At 32.9% G+C, this 20,324-nt stretch overlaps 2 protein-coding genes across 2 annotated transcripts; one reads left to right on the forward strand and one right to left on the reverse strand.

The window, feature by feature from the left end:
* Positions 1-900: 900 nt before the first annotated feature.
* On the reverse strand, positions 901-4,307 carry LOC106844046 (olfactory receptor 5T7-like). Its single transcript, XM_014861383.3, has 2 exons — positions 3,403-4,307; positions 901-991 (listed from the first exon to the last, which is right to left on the reverse strand). Exons 1-2 carry the CDS (start codon positions 4,305-4,307, stop codon positions 901-903), a joined length of 996 nt encoding a protein of 331 aa, XP_014716869.3.
* Positions 4,308-18,622: 14,315 nt separating this feature from the next.
* On the forward strand, positions 18,623-19,573 carry LOC106844103 (olfactory receptor 5T2-like). The gene has a single exon (XM_014861413.3). The coding sequence runs from the start codon at positions 18,623-18,625 to the stop codon at positions 19,571-19,573; it is 951 nt and encodes a 316-aa protein (XP_014716899.2).
* Positions 19,574-20,324: the final 751 nt, after the last annotated feature.

The raw sequence follows: 20,324 nt of genomic DNA on the forward strand, positions 1-20,324 counted from the left end.
AAGAATAATGCTGATGAAGTAGTTACTGAAGTGACACAAACAACTGACACCCGCCCTGCAGCAGAGGTGGACTGACACACACATGGAGAGAGTATTTCTCACTCTCCTTGCAGTAGGTGTGTTATCACAGCCTCTTTCTGTAAGACATTCTCTCACTGCTGTGAACTTGTCCTGAAAGGCTTTCCACAGGGCCTTTCTGTTTTAGAGCTTGTAGTTTCCTGTTGTTGAATCATAAAATATTGACAAAATATTGAAAAATTGTGAGAGAGAAAGCAAACAATGAGAAAAGTGATTACAACAAAAGTGAAGATATCACCACAATTAAGCAACTCTTTTTTGGTAGCCATATTGATTATTCAGTTATCAAAAAGCAGTATTTTAAGCCTCCATATCTTTATAGGAAAGTTTCTAACAGATATTTCATAAATGACTTTAAATTAATATAATTTTGTAAATCTATGTCTTAAATCAATCATTTTTTATGATTGTGTAAACATTAGTAGCCTTCAATATTCAGTAATATATTCTTTTAGATCTTTGAAATATGCATTTTATGAAGTTTTTTTAATTTTTTTAATCAGTGGTAACCTCTTCTGACCATTGTAGCTCAAGAGGCTTTTGTACTTAAAATTGCCTTTTAAGAACTAGATATTTTGATATTTATTTATCATTATATACTATGTTATATATGTTAATATTTAGTTTGATATTGAATTTAACCCAAATTCATGTACATCTTGTGAGATGATGTATAGGGTTATCTCAGCTGTCTTCGTCAACAAAATTGCTCCAACCCACGTAATGGTGGTTGTTTATAAATATGCCTACATAAGTATTGAAAGAGTCAAAACTGATCCTGGACAGAAGATTGGAATAGAAGGTGACAACTGGGAGCATAATTTACAACAGGATCACAAGCTTCACATAGTAATAACTCTGTTTAATAAAAAGAAAGAATTTTATAGCCTTTTCCTGATATAATAGTTTAAGGCTAGGGGAATATATAAGAAGGGCAAGTGAGAAATTCTTTTGTGGTGTGAAGTTAAATTACTCTAAGCATAAGGAGGCCTGATGCGATAGTGTAAACCTCTATTTTGCCTCCTTCCACTCAAACTTGCAGTAAAATTTACTTCTTTCTTGAATGGTTTATTTGATAGAACATTTTCATTTCCATGGAGGTGTCTTGTGGAAATATTCCTTCAGAAAGCAAAGATGACAGATGCGACCCATGCCAATGTACACAACTGGAGCAAAGCCCTGTAGACTTCCAGGGAAAGGGCATTATTTGCTCAAAACAAACTTATCTAGATATTAAGGGACAAGGAAATCTCCACTGGAAGCCTTAAATTTTCTTAATTTTACTTTTGAATTAAAAAATTGTGAAATCATCCCAATTTCTGTTGTCTTTACTTTGCATGTTATGCCCACTCTCCCTCACACCATTGTGTTAGTAATGTTTTACATGTATAGTCAGAGATATGATATACAGTGACTGTTAACTGTTTTTTTAGCCATGATTGCCCGTGAGAATGGTTGTCACTTTGAAGATGATGACTTCTTTTGGTCTGATAACTTTTCACTCCAAAAAAGCAGTGGGTAAAAATGCTGAAAGAAGCGATGTTTATTGTTATGACTTCATAACAAAGACAATTCATTCTTCTTTTGTGAATTGTCTGGTCCATAGTTCTATGGAATTTTGGTCTATTATTTATGAATTCAACACGTACATTATAACTATTTTCTTTAGTTTATGGCAATTTCTTCTACTATATTTGTGATTACTTTTTAATCCTGACCTTTAAAATTTTAAAGCATAAAATTTATTTACCTCTTGTGATTTTAAGTTGTGTTTAAGGATCTCTTCAGTGAGGAAGCATACACACACACACATGCACACACACACACACACAGAGTCATGAGGTTCAGTCCTCATTTGCATGGTTAGGATATGCAGGGATAATGAACCTATAACCATGATTTAATTTTGAGATTTTAAGGAAGGAATTATTTGAATAATGGTGGGGAGAACCTTTCAAACTGGAGAAAATATAGGCAGAGAAATTGTGGTAGGAATATTTGATAGTAAGACATATACTTCATTGGAAAACTCAAGTAGTTATTTATATTCAATAATCCCAAATTAGGGGAACATCCTTAGGCTGAACGCTAATTCTAAGGAGATTGTCTCATTCAAATTGAACAATGATTCCCCTTGGGGAAGATAATGATTTTTCACAAAACAATAAGGAAAAATTAATAAATAAAAATGAAAGAAGGAAGGGTGAACACTACAATTTAAAATTATCTTTGAGGGAGACATATTTTTGCAAGGAAAAGCATGTCTGTTGGAAGCAGGTCTTAAATGTGCATAGGAGAGGCTATTCTGTACCTTGGTTCTTGGGCTGTGGCACTGAAAAGTGGTGGGATCTGCAAGGCCATCACAGAGGGGTGGGGGGGGGGGGGGGTCAAAGGAAAATAAAGCTAAAAGGTGAATTGGGGCCAGGTCTGTAAGGAACCCCATAAAGATGGCCCATGGCTCAGTTTTGGGAAGAGCCAACTAGCCTGCCAGTTATACCTTACTCTCTGAATTGTGTTTTTCTTTTGTTATTCTTGAGTTTAAGTATAATGTTCATAAATGTCAATGCCTAGACTTTGTTTTCTATGAGAAATTAAAGATGGGCTTAATGTCCATGTTGTGGATGAAATAAAATGAGGAGAAATGCACCGTCATAAACCAGCATGAAAATGATGCCAGGAATTTGAACACATTCTCTGTGTTCTGTGAACCACCATTTGTGGTTAGATTTGTGCCAAAGTGTAAATCTAAGAAAGGAGGCAGAGTGCTTTCTACAGGAATCAGATAGCAATGACTCCAAGGGAAGTGATCTGAGATTATGTGATCTGTGGTTTGGCTATTGATTAGGTGGTATTTGACCAAGCTAGTCAGATATAATACAATGCTATTTATAATTGCAACAATGGGAATACATACATTTGAATTACATGGAGATGAAAGAAAACAATACACAGCATTCTAAAGTAGAGAATATATACATATATGCCTGTGTGTGTGCATTTGTGTTACCTAAATCAGTATAGCTTCTATATAGATATATGTGTATATATATACATGTGTGTGTGTGAATATACATATATCAGTAGAAACATATTAAATAAGCAAATGGATGATACAGTTTTTATCTGCTTATAAAAACAGCAGAGGTGGAGGGTTAACTATGATCTTTATTTTAAAATATCCAGGAAAACAGTAATACATTAATAAACTAAAACGGAGCATTTTCATCATATCTTCTTGATATTGAGACACAGAATATCACTCTATATTTTTAAATTCAATTTTTACTGTGAACATTTACTTTATTGATAAACCATTTTTTAAACATTTTTTGTATTGCCTCTTTTACATCTCTGTTCCTCAAACTATAGATGATGGGATTCAGCATGGGAATCACAATAGTGTAAAATATTGACACTATCATGTCATGATCCAAAGCATAGCTGGAACTTGGTCTCACGTACATGAACAGAACTGTACCATGAAAAACTGACACTCCAGTTAGATGAGAACCACATGTAGAAAAGACTTTTTTCCTCCCTTCAGCAGAATGCATCCTCAGAATCACCAAGAAAATGAAACCATAGGAAATGAGGACGATCAGGATAGTAACTATCTCAATAAATCCCACAAAGTAAAAGACTAGAAGGTGATTTGTGTGAGTGTCAGAACAAGAAATAGCTAAGAGAGGAGCAATGTCACAAAAGATATGTCTAATTTCATTGGTTCCACAGAAGGATAGACTAAAAGTAGCCACCGTGTGTAAAGTAGCATGCAAGATGCCACCGACATAGGAAGCAATGATGAGTGGAACATAGACTCTTGGTGACATCCTAAGTAAATACAGGAGAGGGTTGTAGATGGCTACATAGCGATCATATGCCATTGCAGCCAAGAGAAAGCATTCTGTGGTCCCAAAAGTAATAGCGAGAAACATCTGTGATGCACATCCAGTGAATGAAATGACTTTATTGTTTGACATAAAATCTACTAACATGTTTGGAGTAATTACTGAGGAATAGCAGGCATCCACAGATGATAACACACTCAGAAAATAGTACATGGGATTGTGTAGCCGGGAATCCCCAATAACCAACATAATCAGTCCCAAATTTCCTGTCAGAGTAAGAAGATATATTGCTAGAAAAAGGAAGAATAAGATGATTTGTAGTTCGAAATTCTCTGTAAAGCCCTTCAGTACAAATATAGTAACTTCAGTGACATTCTTCATGTTGACACCTCATGGAACAAACTTGAAAATATTCATAAAATTATAACTTGTTTACTACAAAAAGAATAAATAATATTGTGACTCAATATTGCGATTTGAGGGATGGGGAGCTGTGTCCTAATATTTATTGTTGGCCTGCATAATTTCCCAGTTGTGGATCAGGAAACAGTGACAAGATGGTGCGTAAAGTGTTCATGCCACTCACTGCAGTATGAAATGGAAAATATGGGTGTTAACTCACTGGCTGAATTAATGTAATGTGTAAAACCACCAGGTAAACTGGTTAATTTACCACTCTATTAGCTGTTTTCATATTAAATCACATTAAAACACCAAGTGATTGACTAAAAAATAATTTCCTTCTGACATCCAAACATGTAAGATAGCATATCAGTGTATAGAGCATTCAAATAGGATATCAGCATTCTACACCTTTCAGTAATTGTGCAAAATGATTTGCTATAATCTACTCACCTGTAGAATGAGAGCATTAACAATTACATTGCAATATAGGAGAAAATAGTAAAAGATAACATATGCTAATGAAAATGAACCTTTACAATTATGTTAAATATAAAATGTTCTGAATTAAGTTGGTTCTCCAGAGTAGCAGCCTCCTGGATTGTAACATTTTATAAACTAATCTCCAAACATTTTCTGATTCTACTAGATCTTCTTGGGTGTATCCGAAAGAATTAAGCAAGAGTTTTCCAGGATGATAGGCCGTGATTGAATTAAGCCATTGTATGACAACTTATATTTTGTTCAAATTTATTTCTCAAATACTAAGAATTATGTTATCATTTTTGGCTGAGTAATATGTCATATTTATTACTTTTGGATATTTAAATTCCACATGCTTTTCAACTCCGTCAAAAACTCTGGTGAAAAAGAGAAGAATTATTCTGAAAAATATGATTTTTTCAAGGTATTATAATGTTTAGGTATTGTTTATTGTAGATTCAGTGAAATTACAACTAGATTGCTGTTATTTGAGTCACAATTGAAGTCATTCATAAAAAAACAGTAAACTACAACAACAAAAATAAACAATGCTTACACTAAGACATAAAATTTAAGAGCAGAAAAGTAGAAAGAAATGAATGAAGAAAACCAGAAATCTTTCTTGGATAATCCCATTGTTAAACAAGTTAGGAGTCAAACTTCTACTCGAAGCCAAATTTTGAATTATTAACCCATAATACAGCACAAGGTGAAGGATAGATTTTTTTCGTTATTATTATTTTGGTTTTTCATATAACCACCCATAGGAAATTTGAGTCAGTCTTTAGGGCACATAATCTGCTGCAAATAATATTCTTTACGTTCTTTAAATTCATAATGCAAGTCAAGCTCCAGCTTTAATACTTTGGCATGGACGCCATCAGTGAGAGAATAAACCATTTGGATTAGAAATAGTGATGGAAGGAGAAGAAAGCACATATCAACAATCTTCTGGGAAAGACAAAGTCAGGATTCCTTAGAAGAATTATCAAGATCAGGAGAAAATATTTTCATAGAATTATTGAAAAGATTAAAGGCAGATAAAAGGAAAATTCTCATATGAGACATCTGAGAATGCAAAATTTGGGTTGAATCCTATGTGTTGGAAATAAATTTACAACAAAATAAATTAGGGCACTCAAATCACTTATTTTAGGTAACTGAATATTTTTGGGTGGCTTTAACACCATAAGATGCTCTTAAATATATGATTTAATTAAAAATGTGTTAATAATTTGATTTGAAAACCTCCAATTATGTATTTTTTTTCTTATCTTAAGGAGCCACAGGAAGGGTGACATGAATATTAACTGAACAAAGGTTGAAACAAATGTTTATACAGGGGTAAAAGAGTTTACAGACGTGAGGTGAAAGGCAAGTCGAAATAAATAAAGTACAAACTTTGATGAATATGATGAAATCTATCTTTTTAAAATACGATCAAGAGTCACAAGGAAAAGATCGGCCCCAATATATTTCTTGAACTCAGTTCAATGATATTCCTTTTCCAAGGCAGATAACAGGATTTAGAATCTGAAAGTATCTGTCCATTGGACAAGTTCACGATTAAAATCCATGTGTGATGTTAGACTTTCTCTCCAAAGTTTACTCCTCTTTAAATAGTAGTATATTTAAATGACCAAACGGAACACATAATGTACAGCCAGGTAGACTAATTAAATGCATAAAGCGATAAATATATAAAGCAATTTCCTTTGAATATGTCCATTATTAGTTAAAAATTTAAGATGAGCATATAATTGAACTTTTGTCATCAGATATACTTATTGTTAAAACATTAGCAAATATTGGGTCACAAAGTTAATATTGTAACTAATCATTGAAAAATATGTGACCAAAGCCTTAGCCAGATATTTAATTCTTTAGCTACATATACTATATTTGTTTTGTGATTATTAAGAACCAAAACCAATAAGTTAATAAGGATTAAATCCAATGAATCATATTTTAATTATGAGCTCTTTTCCTTTTCTCTTTGTGTCTCTGGACTATTCTTTAGAGAATAAAGAAGTGTTGTGAATTGTGTGGTCTGTTGATAAAATTACTCACAGATCACCACAATTTCATTTGGTACATTACAGTGAGCTTAAGTTTACCCGGGTAAATGTGATAGAGAAAGATTGCAATTTTAACTACTTATCCTAAATTTCTCTTGAAACAGGCATTACTACATGATGCCAAAATGAAACTTATACTGGTATAACTACATCAATATTAGAATATATTGAAAGGATTCAGAGTTATAAAAAGTCAATGACTATGGTTCTTGAAGAATTTAATAATATAACATCAAGTTGTTAAAGTAATGTAAAGCCACTTCTAAAAATACAATTTTAATAGAAGGCAGAAAATCCCAAATATCTTTGGCTTAACATTGAAACGCTGTTTGCAAAGGAGACAGAAAATAATAACAACCACACATTGGGCACATGCAGCAGGACTAGACTTTTATGAACATTACTTTATTTCACCATTAGAGCAGCTCTTACAGCTAGTACATACCCGAGCCAAGTTCAATGCCAGGTCTTCCTCATAGGGCAGGCACGTTCATCATTTCACACTGCTTCCTATGATACCATGACTTCCTTCTATAACTAATGTCCCAACCTGTCATCCTCAGTAAAATAAAATATAATTCTTCATATATATATTTAGATATTTTTTAAACATTGAGATTAGAGGAACATTATGAAATAGTCATCTGAGATGGCTTCTGCATCAACAAATGAGCAAAATAAAAGGATAATTGAAGTCATTATCATTATAGCAAAATGTAAGTCCCCCGCTAGTTGAAGAGTCAAATGTTTTCTTTCCCCTCATTGATGTATTTTTTTCTTATTGTTCTTGCTTAAACCTGATCTGTCTTATTCCAAGAGGAAAAGGAAAGCATACAATCAATTTGGAGCACTCTCACTTAACTCTACAAACATAAATTCACTAGTTTCTATTGTCTTTGTCGTATTTATTCACCAGGCAACAAGCATCAACTAGAAGTTTAGCACTGGGGATTACATAACGTATTTGACCTTGAAATTTTAGGTTCTATCTCCTAAATATTCAGCAAATGAGCTGAAATTTCTCTTACCTGTAAAACAGCAAAAGCAGATTTAGATTCACTGTGAATATGATTAATTTAAATTGTTTATATCTACTTACTCAAGTGTTGATGAAACCCACAGGAGATGCCCCAAGAGGAATATACCCCAATTATCTTCTGGTTCAAAATAACAACATGATAATTTATTCAATAATAAAAAAGACAATACTTCTGGAATAATTCACTACCTGTTGATATTTATTGAATAGAGTCTTTTGGACTCTGATTTGTAATGATGTTTTAGATTTGCATTTTCCTAATGATTCATGATGTTAAGTTTTTTTTCATATTGGCCTGCTTGTCATGTGTAAGTCTTTGGAGAAGTATCTATCTAAGTGGTTTGGATTTTCTTCCATTCCATAGCTTGCATTTTTACTTGGTTTACTGTTTCTTTTGCTGTAAAGATTTGGTTTGATGTGCTTCCACTTCTCTAATTTTGCTTTTGTTGCCCGTGCTTATGGTGTCACATTCATAAGCATTGCCAGACCCAATGTCATAAAGCATTTTGCATATATTTTCTTCCAGGAGTTTTATAGTTTCAGGTATTATGTTTAAGTCTTGAAGTTGACTTTTGTGCATGATGTAACATAAGGATCGACTTTCATTGTTTTGTATGTGAATATCCAGTTTTCCAAACACAATTTGTTGAAGTGCCTTTCCCCTCCCCATTGTGTATTATTGATACTCTTCTTGAAGAGTAATTGACCATATATGTGGGGGGCTTATTTCTGTCCTTTATGCTTTGTTCCATTGGGCTATATGTCTGTTTTTATTCCAATGCCATGTTGTTCAATTACTATAGCTTTGTAACATACTTTGAAATCAGGAAGTGTGATGATTCTAGTTTTGTTCTTCTTGCTCAAGATTTCCTTGGAAATTTGAGGTCTTTTGTGGTATCATATGAATTTTCTATTTCTGTAAAAAAAGAAAAAGAACTATTGACCTCTTGATAAGGAATGCGCTGAATCTTTAGATCACTTTGTGTAGTATTTGCATATTAACAGATGCCAATTAAAAGCAGAACTGGATATCATCTCATACCTGTTAGGAGGGCTATTATTTAAAACATAAGATAAGAAGTATTGGCCAGTATATGAAAGAATGGGAACTCTTGTGCACTGTTGATGGGAATGCAAAATGTTGCATTAATTATTGAAAATAGTATGGACACTCTTCAAAATTTAAAATTTAATTACCATATAATCCAGCAATCCCACATATGGGTATATTTTGAAAAGAACTGAAAACTGGATCTCAAGGAGATATACACACTCCCATGATTACTGTGGCATTATTCACAATAATCAAGATGTGGAAACTTAAATGTCCATTGAAAGATGAATAGATAATGAAAATGTTATATTATTATATATATATTATGTATATATATATATACATAACATTATTATTCTGTCTTAAGAAAGAAGAAAACCTTACCATATGCTGCAACATGTATAAACCTGTAGAACATTATGCTAATGAAATACGCCCATCACAGAAGGATAAATATTTTAGAAATCCACTTATATAAAGTATCTATCTTGCATGTAAATTATATCTCAATAAAGTGGTTTTATATATTTATATGTGTATGTTTTAACACTAGATAGAAGGACATTTTTTAAATTACCATCTGTCATTGTACACGTGTGACCTAACAATCCTTTTGCCCTCCTCCCTTCCACCTTCCCCTCTGGTAACCACCAATCTAATGTCTGTAACTATTCATTTATTTATTACTGTTGTTTTATCTTCCACTTCTGAGTGAAATCATATGGTATTTGACTTTCTCCAACTGCCTTCTTTCGCTTAGCATAATATCCTTAAGTTTCACGTGTGCTGTTCCAAATGGGAGATTTCATCTTTTTATGACTGAGTAGTATTCCAGTGTGTATATATACCACATTTTCTTTGTCCATTCATCCACTGACGGACACTTAGGTTGGTTCCAAGTCTTGACTATTGTCAATAATGCTGCAATGGAGATCGGGGCACAGATATATTTTTACATCCATGTTTTTGTGGTACCTTGGATAAATACTCAGAAGTGGAATAGCTGAACAGCATACTAATTCTATTCCTAATTTTTTGAGAAATCTCTATATTGTTTTCCACAGTGCCTGCACCTGTTTACATTCCCACCAGCAATGTATGAGGGTTCCCTTTTCTCCACATCTTTTCCAAAACTTATTTATTCTATTGTTAAGTATAACCATTTCAATGGTGTAAGGTGATATTCATAGAGGTTTTGATTTGCATTTCCCTAAAAATTGCTGATGTTGAACATCTTTTCATGTGCCTGTTGATCATCAATTTACCTTCTTTGGAAAAACATCTGTTCAGATCCTCTGCCCATTTTTTAATTGTGGGTTTTTTTGCAATTGAGTTGTATGAGTTCTTTATATATTTTCCATATTAATCCCTTAAATGATATAAGATTTGCAAACATATTCTCTCAATGGTTAGGTTTTGTTTCCATTTTGTTGATGGTTTGCTTTCCTGTGCAGAAGATTTTTAGTTGGATCTAGTTCCACTTGTTTGTTTTTTCTTTTGTTTCCCTTGCCTGATGAGATGATACAGTATTCAAAAAAAATACTGCTAAGACTGAAGTTGAGGACCATACCGCTTATATTTTCCTCTAAGAGTATTATGGTTTTAGGTCTTACATTCAACTCTTTAATCCATTTTGAGTTAATTTTTGTGTATGGTGTAAGATAACGGTCTACTTTTATTTTTTGTATGTGGCTGTCCAGTTTTCACAACACCATTTATTGAAGAGAGTTTCTTTTCTCCATTGTATATTCTTGGCTCCTTTGTCAAAGATAAGCTGTCCATAGATGTGTGATTTTATTTCTGGGCTTCCAAATCTGTTCCATTGATCTGTGTGTCTGTTTTTCTGCCAGTTGCATGCTATTTTGATTACTATAGCTTTGTAGCATATTTTGAAGTCAGAGATTGTGACACTTCCAGCTTTGTTCTTTTTTCTCAGGATTGCTTTTGCTATTCATTGCTCCATGTTAATTTTAGGATTCTTTGTCTGACCAGGAAAAGAAAACAAACAAACAAAATAAACAAATGGGACTACATCAAACTAAAAAGCTCCTGCACAGCAAAGAAACCATCAACAACATGAAAAGGCAACCTAACAATTGGGAGAAGATATTTTTAAATCATATATCTGATAAGGGGCTAATATCCAAAATGTATAAAGAATTCACTCATCTCAACAACAACAACAAAAATCCCAGTTAACAATTGGGCAAAAGATCTGAAGAGACTCTTTTTCCAAAGAAGTTATACAGATGACCAATAGGCACATGAAAAGATGTTCAACATCACTAATTATTAGGGAAATGCAAATCAAAACCACGATGAGACATCACCTCATGCCCCTCAGAATGGCTATAATTAACAAGACAAGAAATAACAAGTGTTGGATAGGATGTGGAGAAAAGGGAACCCTCATACACTGCTGATGGGAATACAAAGTGGTGCAACCACTAGGGAAAAGAGTATGAAGTTTCCTCAAAACATTGAGTAGGACTACCATATGATCCAGCTATTCCACTGCTGGGTATTTATCCAAAGAACATGAAAACATGAAAGTGTAAATATATATGCACCCCTATTTCCATTGCAGCATTATTCACAATAGCCAAGACTTGTAAACAACCTAAGTGCCCATGAAGGGAAGAATCGATAAAGAAGATGTAGTATATATACACAATGCAATACTACTCAACTACAAAAAAAAAAAAGATTCATTTATATCACCCCAAGGAAAAGATAAAATTATGATCTCAAAATGGCATGTACTCAATTGTTGGTTGATGGTTAGTTTTCTCTCCATTTAAAAATTTCCCCAAATATGGAATATTTGGAATATTTCTACTATGTTTATTCTGACTGTTATCTTGTATTAGAGACATTAAATCAGATTTTTCACATACGAATATTTTGACCTAAATCTGTAAAGAGCGTTTCCTATTATCCTTGCTGTATTACCTGAAACTCTCTCATTCAATTTTTAATTGAACTCTGAGTTAACTAGAAATTTCTATCTTAGATTTAAATACTAAAACATATATTCTAGTTTGAGATTCAAGATTATGACTTCTGAAATATTTTGTAAGCAAAGAAAAAACCTTTCCTCTTACCTGTGTAAAGGAACTGCTCACTCAATTAAGTTGAGCTATGGATTCTAAACCTTTAGACACATACCGGGTTCTCAAGCTCTTCTTGGAGTCCCCACGGGTGCTCCAGGGAGAAAAAATAGTATTTCTCCTCTGGGATGGAAAAACAACAAGAAGATTTCATTTTTTTTCTGAGGTAAACAAGAGAATAGTTCTGGAGCAATGAACTGAATGATAAAACTGATTATATGAATGATCTTTGGCCTCTTGTATAAAATTATTCTTCAGTGGAAAAAGAATATGCAGCAGACTGGAAAAACGATCTAACGATACATGACATAGACCTAGATGTGATACTAAATAGCTATGTGCCATTGGGTTGATGACTTAAATTCTTTGAAATCTATCTTCCTCCTTCTGGGAATATAACCTGTTTATTTTTCTCAAAATCCTGTAAACTGGTACATAATGAAATAACATGAAAGCATAAACTATGACAGAATTCACAATCATTTAATAAAGATTACTATAATGATTTAACTTTTAATGTTCCACACTTCCAAGCGGTATGAGAGACACATTTAAGTTCATTGAGTATTTAATAGAGGAGATACAATAAAATACGTGGATAGGAAGCAGTGATAGGAGAGACGGGACAATATACAGATAACTCAATATTCTGGTTAATGAAACATTATAATATTAGAGATCTAGTAGAGATAAAGGTCAAAATTCGAGTTGTACAGGGTCTTGCCCTATCTTGGGGACCCTATAACTAAACTATAGACTAGTACTACACTATGCACTTAAAAAATTGTGCAAAATATTGTGAAAAATACATAGATTCTTAAACGCTACACCCAGAGATTCTCCCTTAGTAGAGAGAGAATTTTGGCTATGGAATCTGAATTTTAAAAGAAAGAAGATGATACTGATAGCACAATTGTGAACAAAGGATCCATTAATTAAATGCAATCTTAAATTATCTACATATTTAATGCAACCCTAATTCAAATTTAAACAAACATTTTTTTGTAGAAATAGACAATGTAATTCTACAATTTACAAAACAGACAGGGGAACTAAGACAGTTAAAGCAATTTTGAAAAAGAATAAAGTAGCATTCAAATAATCTGGTTGCAAGATCTAACATGAAGCGAAAATAATCAAGAGAAGGTGGCACTGGTGAAAAGATAGACATTTAAATCAATGAAACAGAATAGAGTCTTTAGCAAAAGATTCACGAATTAAAGTCAATTGATTTTTGAGAAAGTTGCTAAGGAAAAGCTGTGAAGGAAGGGCTGTCTTTTTTTGTAATATGCTTACTATGTCACGTAGCCTCACGCCACAAAAAAGAGGCATTGACCAATCCTTTGCATCATATAAAATGTTGTCTCAAAATGAATCTTAGACTTTAATATAAAACCTAAGATCCTGCCATTTCTAGAGAAAAAATAGGACTTAGGTCACCATGGGTTAGTCACTAATTTTTGTATAAAACACAAAATGCATGAACCTTTGGAGGAAAAAGTAATAAATTTTTTCATCAAATTTAAAATCTGCTTTGTGAAAAACACTGTTGAGGGAATGAACAAAATACACAGACACACTTGTACAAAATATTTGCTTAACAGCTATTCAATAAAGACCATGAATCCAGAATATATAAAGAACTCCAAAACTCAACAATATGAAACAAAAGGGAAGATAATGAAAAATGGAAACAAACTTGAACAAACACTTCAATGGAGAAGATACACAGATCGCAACTAAGCACATACAAAAAAATGTTCAACATCATTTACAACTAAGGAAATACAACTTAAAACCACAATGTGATCCCGTACACCTCTCAGAACGACTAGAATTTTACAAGTATAATAATAAATGACAATTAAAAGTGCTCACAATGATGCAGAACTGGAGCTCTCATCCATTGCTGGTAGGATTGCAAAATGTTGCAGCTGACCCAGGAATCTTGCTCTGTGTTATTGACCCAGATAAAAGAAAGCATGTATCTACACAAAGACCTCTATGCCGATATTTATTACAATTTACTCACTATATTCTAAAACTAAAAATAACCCGAATGTCTTTCGACCTCTGAGTAGCTACAATGCAGTACATCTTTATGATGCAATACTATTCAGCAATTAATAGGAACAAAAGCTGATATTTTAAAGTAAAAAGATGGATCTTAAAGACAGCTTGTTAAGTGGAAGAAGGCAAACTGAGAAGCTCACCTGCAATGTCTTTCCACCCGTAGCATGTTGTGGATGCGGCAAAATTGTGACGATGGTGAACACATCTGACACATCTATTGTTGCCAGAACTGAGGGTAAATGACTACAAAGTGGTAAGAGGGGATTTTTTTGTTTATATTATTTTAAGATATATTTAATACAGTATGCATTTGATTGCTTTATGGTCTGATTTTATGCTCTGATTTTAGTAATAATTGGAAGACTATTTTGTTATTTTTATCCCTTTGCAACTTAAATATCATCATATGGACTTCAATAGTAATCATTTTGTTCCTTCAGTGAGTAAATATGATGGGTAATATGACTATCAGAAGGAAGGACATATGAAGTTGTACATATATCAAGGTCGCTTTTCCAGTTTCACGCTCAAAAAATCATCTCATGATTTTCAGATGTCCTGAACGTATGATTGGACAGCTACGTTAACTCTCAGAGCTAGACTTGATTCAAGAGTACTTTCTATCTCTTGTGTCTGAACAGATCTTCCTTTCCAAAGGAGTATTTTGTACTTTAGACGTTATATGTTCCTTTGACAGTACTTTCGTAGTCCTACATCTTCCAGAAGCCCTCCCCGGTTGAAACTTTCCTTCCTAGTCTCTCTGCCCTACTCATTTGACGTTTCTCTAAGGATTTTGTTCCTCTATATGAAGCCTTGTTTTCAAAGGCACTACATGCTGCTTATTTCTGAGATTCTCAAAGATCCAGAGCACCATTTCAGTCTCTGACAGTCCCTTGTGACAGTCTGATTGAGTCTGGCGTATGGAACATCTGGAAAATTGAAGAAAAGTTAAAATTCTTTTGGGCCTCTCTTTTCTATGAATGCTAAATTTCTCTATTTTGGTCCTAGGCGTGTGTGTGTGTGTGTGTGTGTTTATTGTGTGTGTACATCTACCTATTGAGAGATCATTGACATCATCCATCTATTAATAATTGATTGATTGATATTTTTTATTTAACCTCAACAGTCTTCAGGATTTACAAAACTACAAGATTATAAAGTCCCACAGAGGTTTAAACTTTTGATGTCTCCTCCACATTTCTGTGACATTTTTTGAACTTTTCTGATTATCTTGAATAATAATCTTCCAATAAACTCAAACATATATGTTGATTTAAACCACACACTTTATAATTTGAACAGAGTAAAAGTATATTGAATTTAATTGACTATAAATGCATTTTGCTGGATTCTGCAAGAGATATATTATGATTTAACATTACTATAGTTTGCCATATTTACTGACTTGTTGCAGTATAAAATGGCTTATATTGCCCGGATGAGGACATCGATTCTCAGAGAAGTTAGTGCTCACCCAGTGTCAGAGTTATGATGTAAACATATTTTAAGATTTCTTATCTAGTGTCAAAACGTGTATTTTTTTCTTAAAGCATCATTTTAAGCCGGAGATCAAATAATTTTATAAATATCAACATGTGGTGCAGAATTCCAGAACCATTTACTTTTTTATCATTGAGTAAATCATCATGTTGATATCTTGAACCAGAAGTTAATTGGGGCATATTCCCATTGGGGTATCTCATTTGGGTTTTATCAACACTTGAGTAGGTGGATATAAACAATTTGAATTAACCATATTCATAGTGTATCTAAACCTGCCTTTGCTGTTTCACAGGTAAGAGAAAATGTCAGATCATTTGCAGAATATTTTAGGAGGTCGGAACTAAATATCAAGATCAAATGTGTTATGAAATCCTCAGTTGTTGCCTATTGCATAGGTAAATAGAATTTATTCATCATAATCTGATTTATGCAGAGTCTAAGAACTGGAAAACTGTATTTCCTGGACTAAAACAAAGAAAACAGAAAATATCGACTTTATGTTTGTGGAACTAATGAGAATGCACCAAAGAGTGTATGTTCTCACTTTCCTGATAGAAGAAACAGACCAGTTCAAAATAAAACAATCAGGATATTTATCAACAGAGGGCAAGAAAACATTTGACCAATTCAACTATCTGGGGGCTTATATTTTGATATAATGAGAAAAATAATAATTCTTATGTTTATTACATGTAGCTAAAGAATGAATATCTAGTTCAAGGCTCTGGTCAACTATGTTTTTCAATGATTTAGTTCCAACATTAGTGTTGTGGCTCAATATTTGCTAATTTTAAAAAATAAGTACATGCGATGACAAAAGTTCAATTATATGGGCATCCTAAATTTATACAAAATATTGACATATTTAAAGGAAATTGTTTTAAATATTCATTGTTTCACATAATTGATTAATTTGCCTGGCTGTGCCTTAAGGTTTCTGCTTTGTCATTTAAATTTATTTCTATTTGAAAGAGGAGTAAACTTTGGAAGGAAAGTCTAATCTCAAATGAGGTTTTTAATTATGGAGCTAAGTGGGGAGCACAAACTTTTAGATTCTGAATCCTATGTGATTTTCCTTGAACCAGGTTTTCATTGAACTGATGGCAAGAATTGTATTTGAGTTGAATTTTTTATTGTGACTCTTAATTGCATTAAAACAGAGATTGATTTCACTATATTCATCATAGTTTGTCTTTTTATTTCTTTTATTTCTTTTTTTATCATATCTACATAAATCCTTGTCTGAACCTCCAGTTGGATAATATTCATGTCATCCCTCTCTGTGACATTTTAAAAATAAGCAAGATGTACTGGGGGTTTCCCAATCAATTCATTAAGAATTTTTCTAATGAAATATCTTTGAAATGACTTTGTAGTATTAGAGCCACACAAAAATATTTAGTTAGAGTAAGTGGTTTGAGTACCCTAATTTGTTTTGTTGTAAATTCTTTTTTCCATTTCATATGACTCAACCTACATTCTGCTTTCTCAGATGTCTCATATGAATATTTCTTGTTTTCTATCTTTAATCTTTCCAATAATTGTATTAAAATATTTTCTCCTGATCTTGACAGTTCTTCTAGAATCCTGACTTTGTCTTTCCCAGAAGTTTGTTGGTCTGTGCTTTCTTCTCCTTCCATCACTATTTCTAATCCAAATGACTCTCTTACTGATGGGTTCCACGTCAATCTATTGAAGCTGGAGCTTGACTGGTGTTATGAATTTAAATAATGTACAGAATATTATTTGCAGTAGATTATGATCCCTCAAGACTTACTCAAATTTTCTATGGGTAGATATTTAAAAAATAAAATAATTGTAGTAAATAACTTGAATAAAATCTATCCTCCAGCTAGTGTTATATTATGCGCTAATAATGAAACTTTGAATTCAGGTTCAGGTAACACTTTGACTCCTAATTTGATTAACGATGGGACAATGCCCAGGATTGATTTTTTCTATACTTTCTAACTTTAATTTTTCACTACTTTTTAAAATCTTAAATGCTAAGTTTTATGTTTGGTTGCAAAGATTGTTTTTTGTTGTCATATTTTTAATTGCTGATGTTTATGAACTTGTTGTGTTTAGGTAATAGTTACCTAGTTGTTGTTTCACTGAATCCAAATCAAGAATATATAATCAAATGTAATACTCTGAAATAAAAATCATATTTTTCTATTTTTTCCAATAATTCTTTCATTTTTACCACAGAATTTTGAGAAAGTAGAATATAGATTATCAAGAATTCAGATTTCCAAAAACCATACAAATGACTAAATACTTACCCCAGAGGACAACATAATAATACGTATTTGAAAAACAAATTAAATGAAACACATTATCAGATAATTTTATATTCAATCATGGTCCATCTTCTTAGAAAAGATCTTAATTAGTTTTCAGAATAACCTAGTGGAGTTAGAAAATGTTTAGAGAAATTAACTCATAAAATAATATAATTCAGTAGGCTGTTAGTCTGCCAAACAAATGTAATACAACATATTCTATATGTAATTATTTTAAAAATTAATTTTATTAATATAATTTGCCCTTCAATATTTATTGTATTGTTTTTAGATAAAGACTATGTTCATAATTATAGAAGGAAGTTTTTTTGCTCTTCACTTTGTATTTTAATGTCATTTAATAAGAAAATAGCTAATAAAATTCATTGTTAAATTAGTCATTTGGCTTGATGGTTTTAGAAATGACCTGAGTTGAGCCAGTGAGTAAAACGCAGATCTTACATTTGATTCTGCAGTGAGTGCCATCAACTTTTGACTCATCATCTTGTTACTGTGTCCTGAAATGCTGCTGGGGAATTATGCATTGCCAAGTAATAAATACGATGACATAATTCACTTTCCCTGAGTCACAATATTGCTAATTTTTGTCATAGCAATATAAATTATAATTTTACAAATATCTTCAGGTTTGTTCCATGAGGTGTCAACATGAAGAATGTCACTGAAGTTACTATATTTGTACTGAAGGGCTCCACAGACAAGCTTGAACTGCAAATTATCTTGTTCTCCTTGTTTCTGGCAATTTACCTGTTTACTCTGATGGGAAATTTGGGACTGGTTCTGTTGATCATTGGGGATTCCCAACTCCACAACCCTATGTACTACTTTTTGAGTGTGTTATCATTTTTGGATGCCTGCTATTCCTCAGTTGTGGCCCCCAAAATGTTGGTCAATCTCCTGTTGGAACATAAAACCATTTCATTTCTTGGATGTGCAGCACAGATGTTTTTCTTTGTTACTTTTGGGACCACAGAATGCTTTCTCTTGGCTGCAATGGCATATTATCGCTATGTAGCAATCTACAACCCTCCGCTGTATTCAGTTAACATGTCACCCAGGGTCTATGTGCCACTCATCATTGCTTCCTATCTTTGTGGCATTTTGAATGCTTCAGTGCACACAGGGGCTGCATTTAGCCTAATCTTCTACGCATCTAATGAAATTAGACATTTTCTTTGTGACATCCCTCCTGTCCTCGCCATTTCTTGTTCTGACACGCACACAAACCAGCTTCTAGTCTCCCACTTTATGGGTGTTATTGAGATAATCACTATCCCAATTGTCCTGATCTCCTATGTTTTCATTCTATTGGCCATTTTAAGAATGCAATCTGCCAAAGGGGGAGAAAAAGTTTTTTCCACGTGTAGTTCTCATCTTACCGGAGTGTCACTTTATCATGGAACAATCATCTTCATGTATGTGAGATCCAGTTCGAGCTACTCTTTGGACCATGACATGATAGTGTCAATATTTTACACCATTGTGATCCCCATGCTGAATCCCATTATCTACACTTTAAGGAATAAAGATGTAAAAGAGGCAATGAAAAGAGTGTTTGGTAAAACTAGGTGTATCAATAAAATATATTTTACACACTAACCATTAAATTAAAATAAATTTAGAATGATGTTCATTGTCTCCATGTCAAGAAGTTATGATATAAATGTTTTATTTTAGTTTACTTTCTTTCTATTCTTCTTAGACATTTTTAGGTGAAGACCAGAGTCATACCTCCACCTATGCAGTTTCCACACATGCAGAAAAACTGTGTCATCTATTTGCTTCCTACTTAATTCATTCTCAGATATACACACACATGCAAATACACACATATGTACATATATGCTGATACAGATTTTGTTATTCTGTAGTTGTGTGTTATTGTGTTGTGTTATTATGTCAGCTGCTGTAAGAAAGTGTCACACATTTGTGGCTTAAACAACAGAACTCTATTTCTCACTGTTCTTGAATCTAGAAGTCTGAGGTCAAGGTGAAGGCAGGGTTCATTTCTTCTGATGCCTTCTCCTCGGCTTGTGGATGGCAGTCTTCTCCCTGGGTCTTCATGCATTCTTTTCTCCTTGACTGTCTATGTCTTAATATCTTCTTCTTATAAAGATACCAATGATACTGGATTAGGGCCCACCCTAAAGACCTCATTTTAACTTAATTACCTTCACAAAGAGCTTATCTCCAAATACAGTCACATTGTGAAGTACAGGGGTTAGGATTTCAACATATGAATATCGGTATATATTATATATATATTTACACACACAGAGTCACATATACATGTAATACTTTTTTAAAAAGTATAGTATTGAATTTCTTCTCAATGTGAGTCAAATTGGAT

The sequence above is a fragment of the Equus asinus genome, chromosome 17 (genome assembly GCF_041296235.1).
Source record: "Equus asinus isolate D_3611 breed Donkey chromosome 17, EquAss-T2T_v2, whole genome shotgun sequence".
NCBI classification, from domain to species: Eukaryota; Metazoa; Chordata; class Mammalia; order Perissodactyla; family Equidae; genus Equus; species Equus asinus.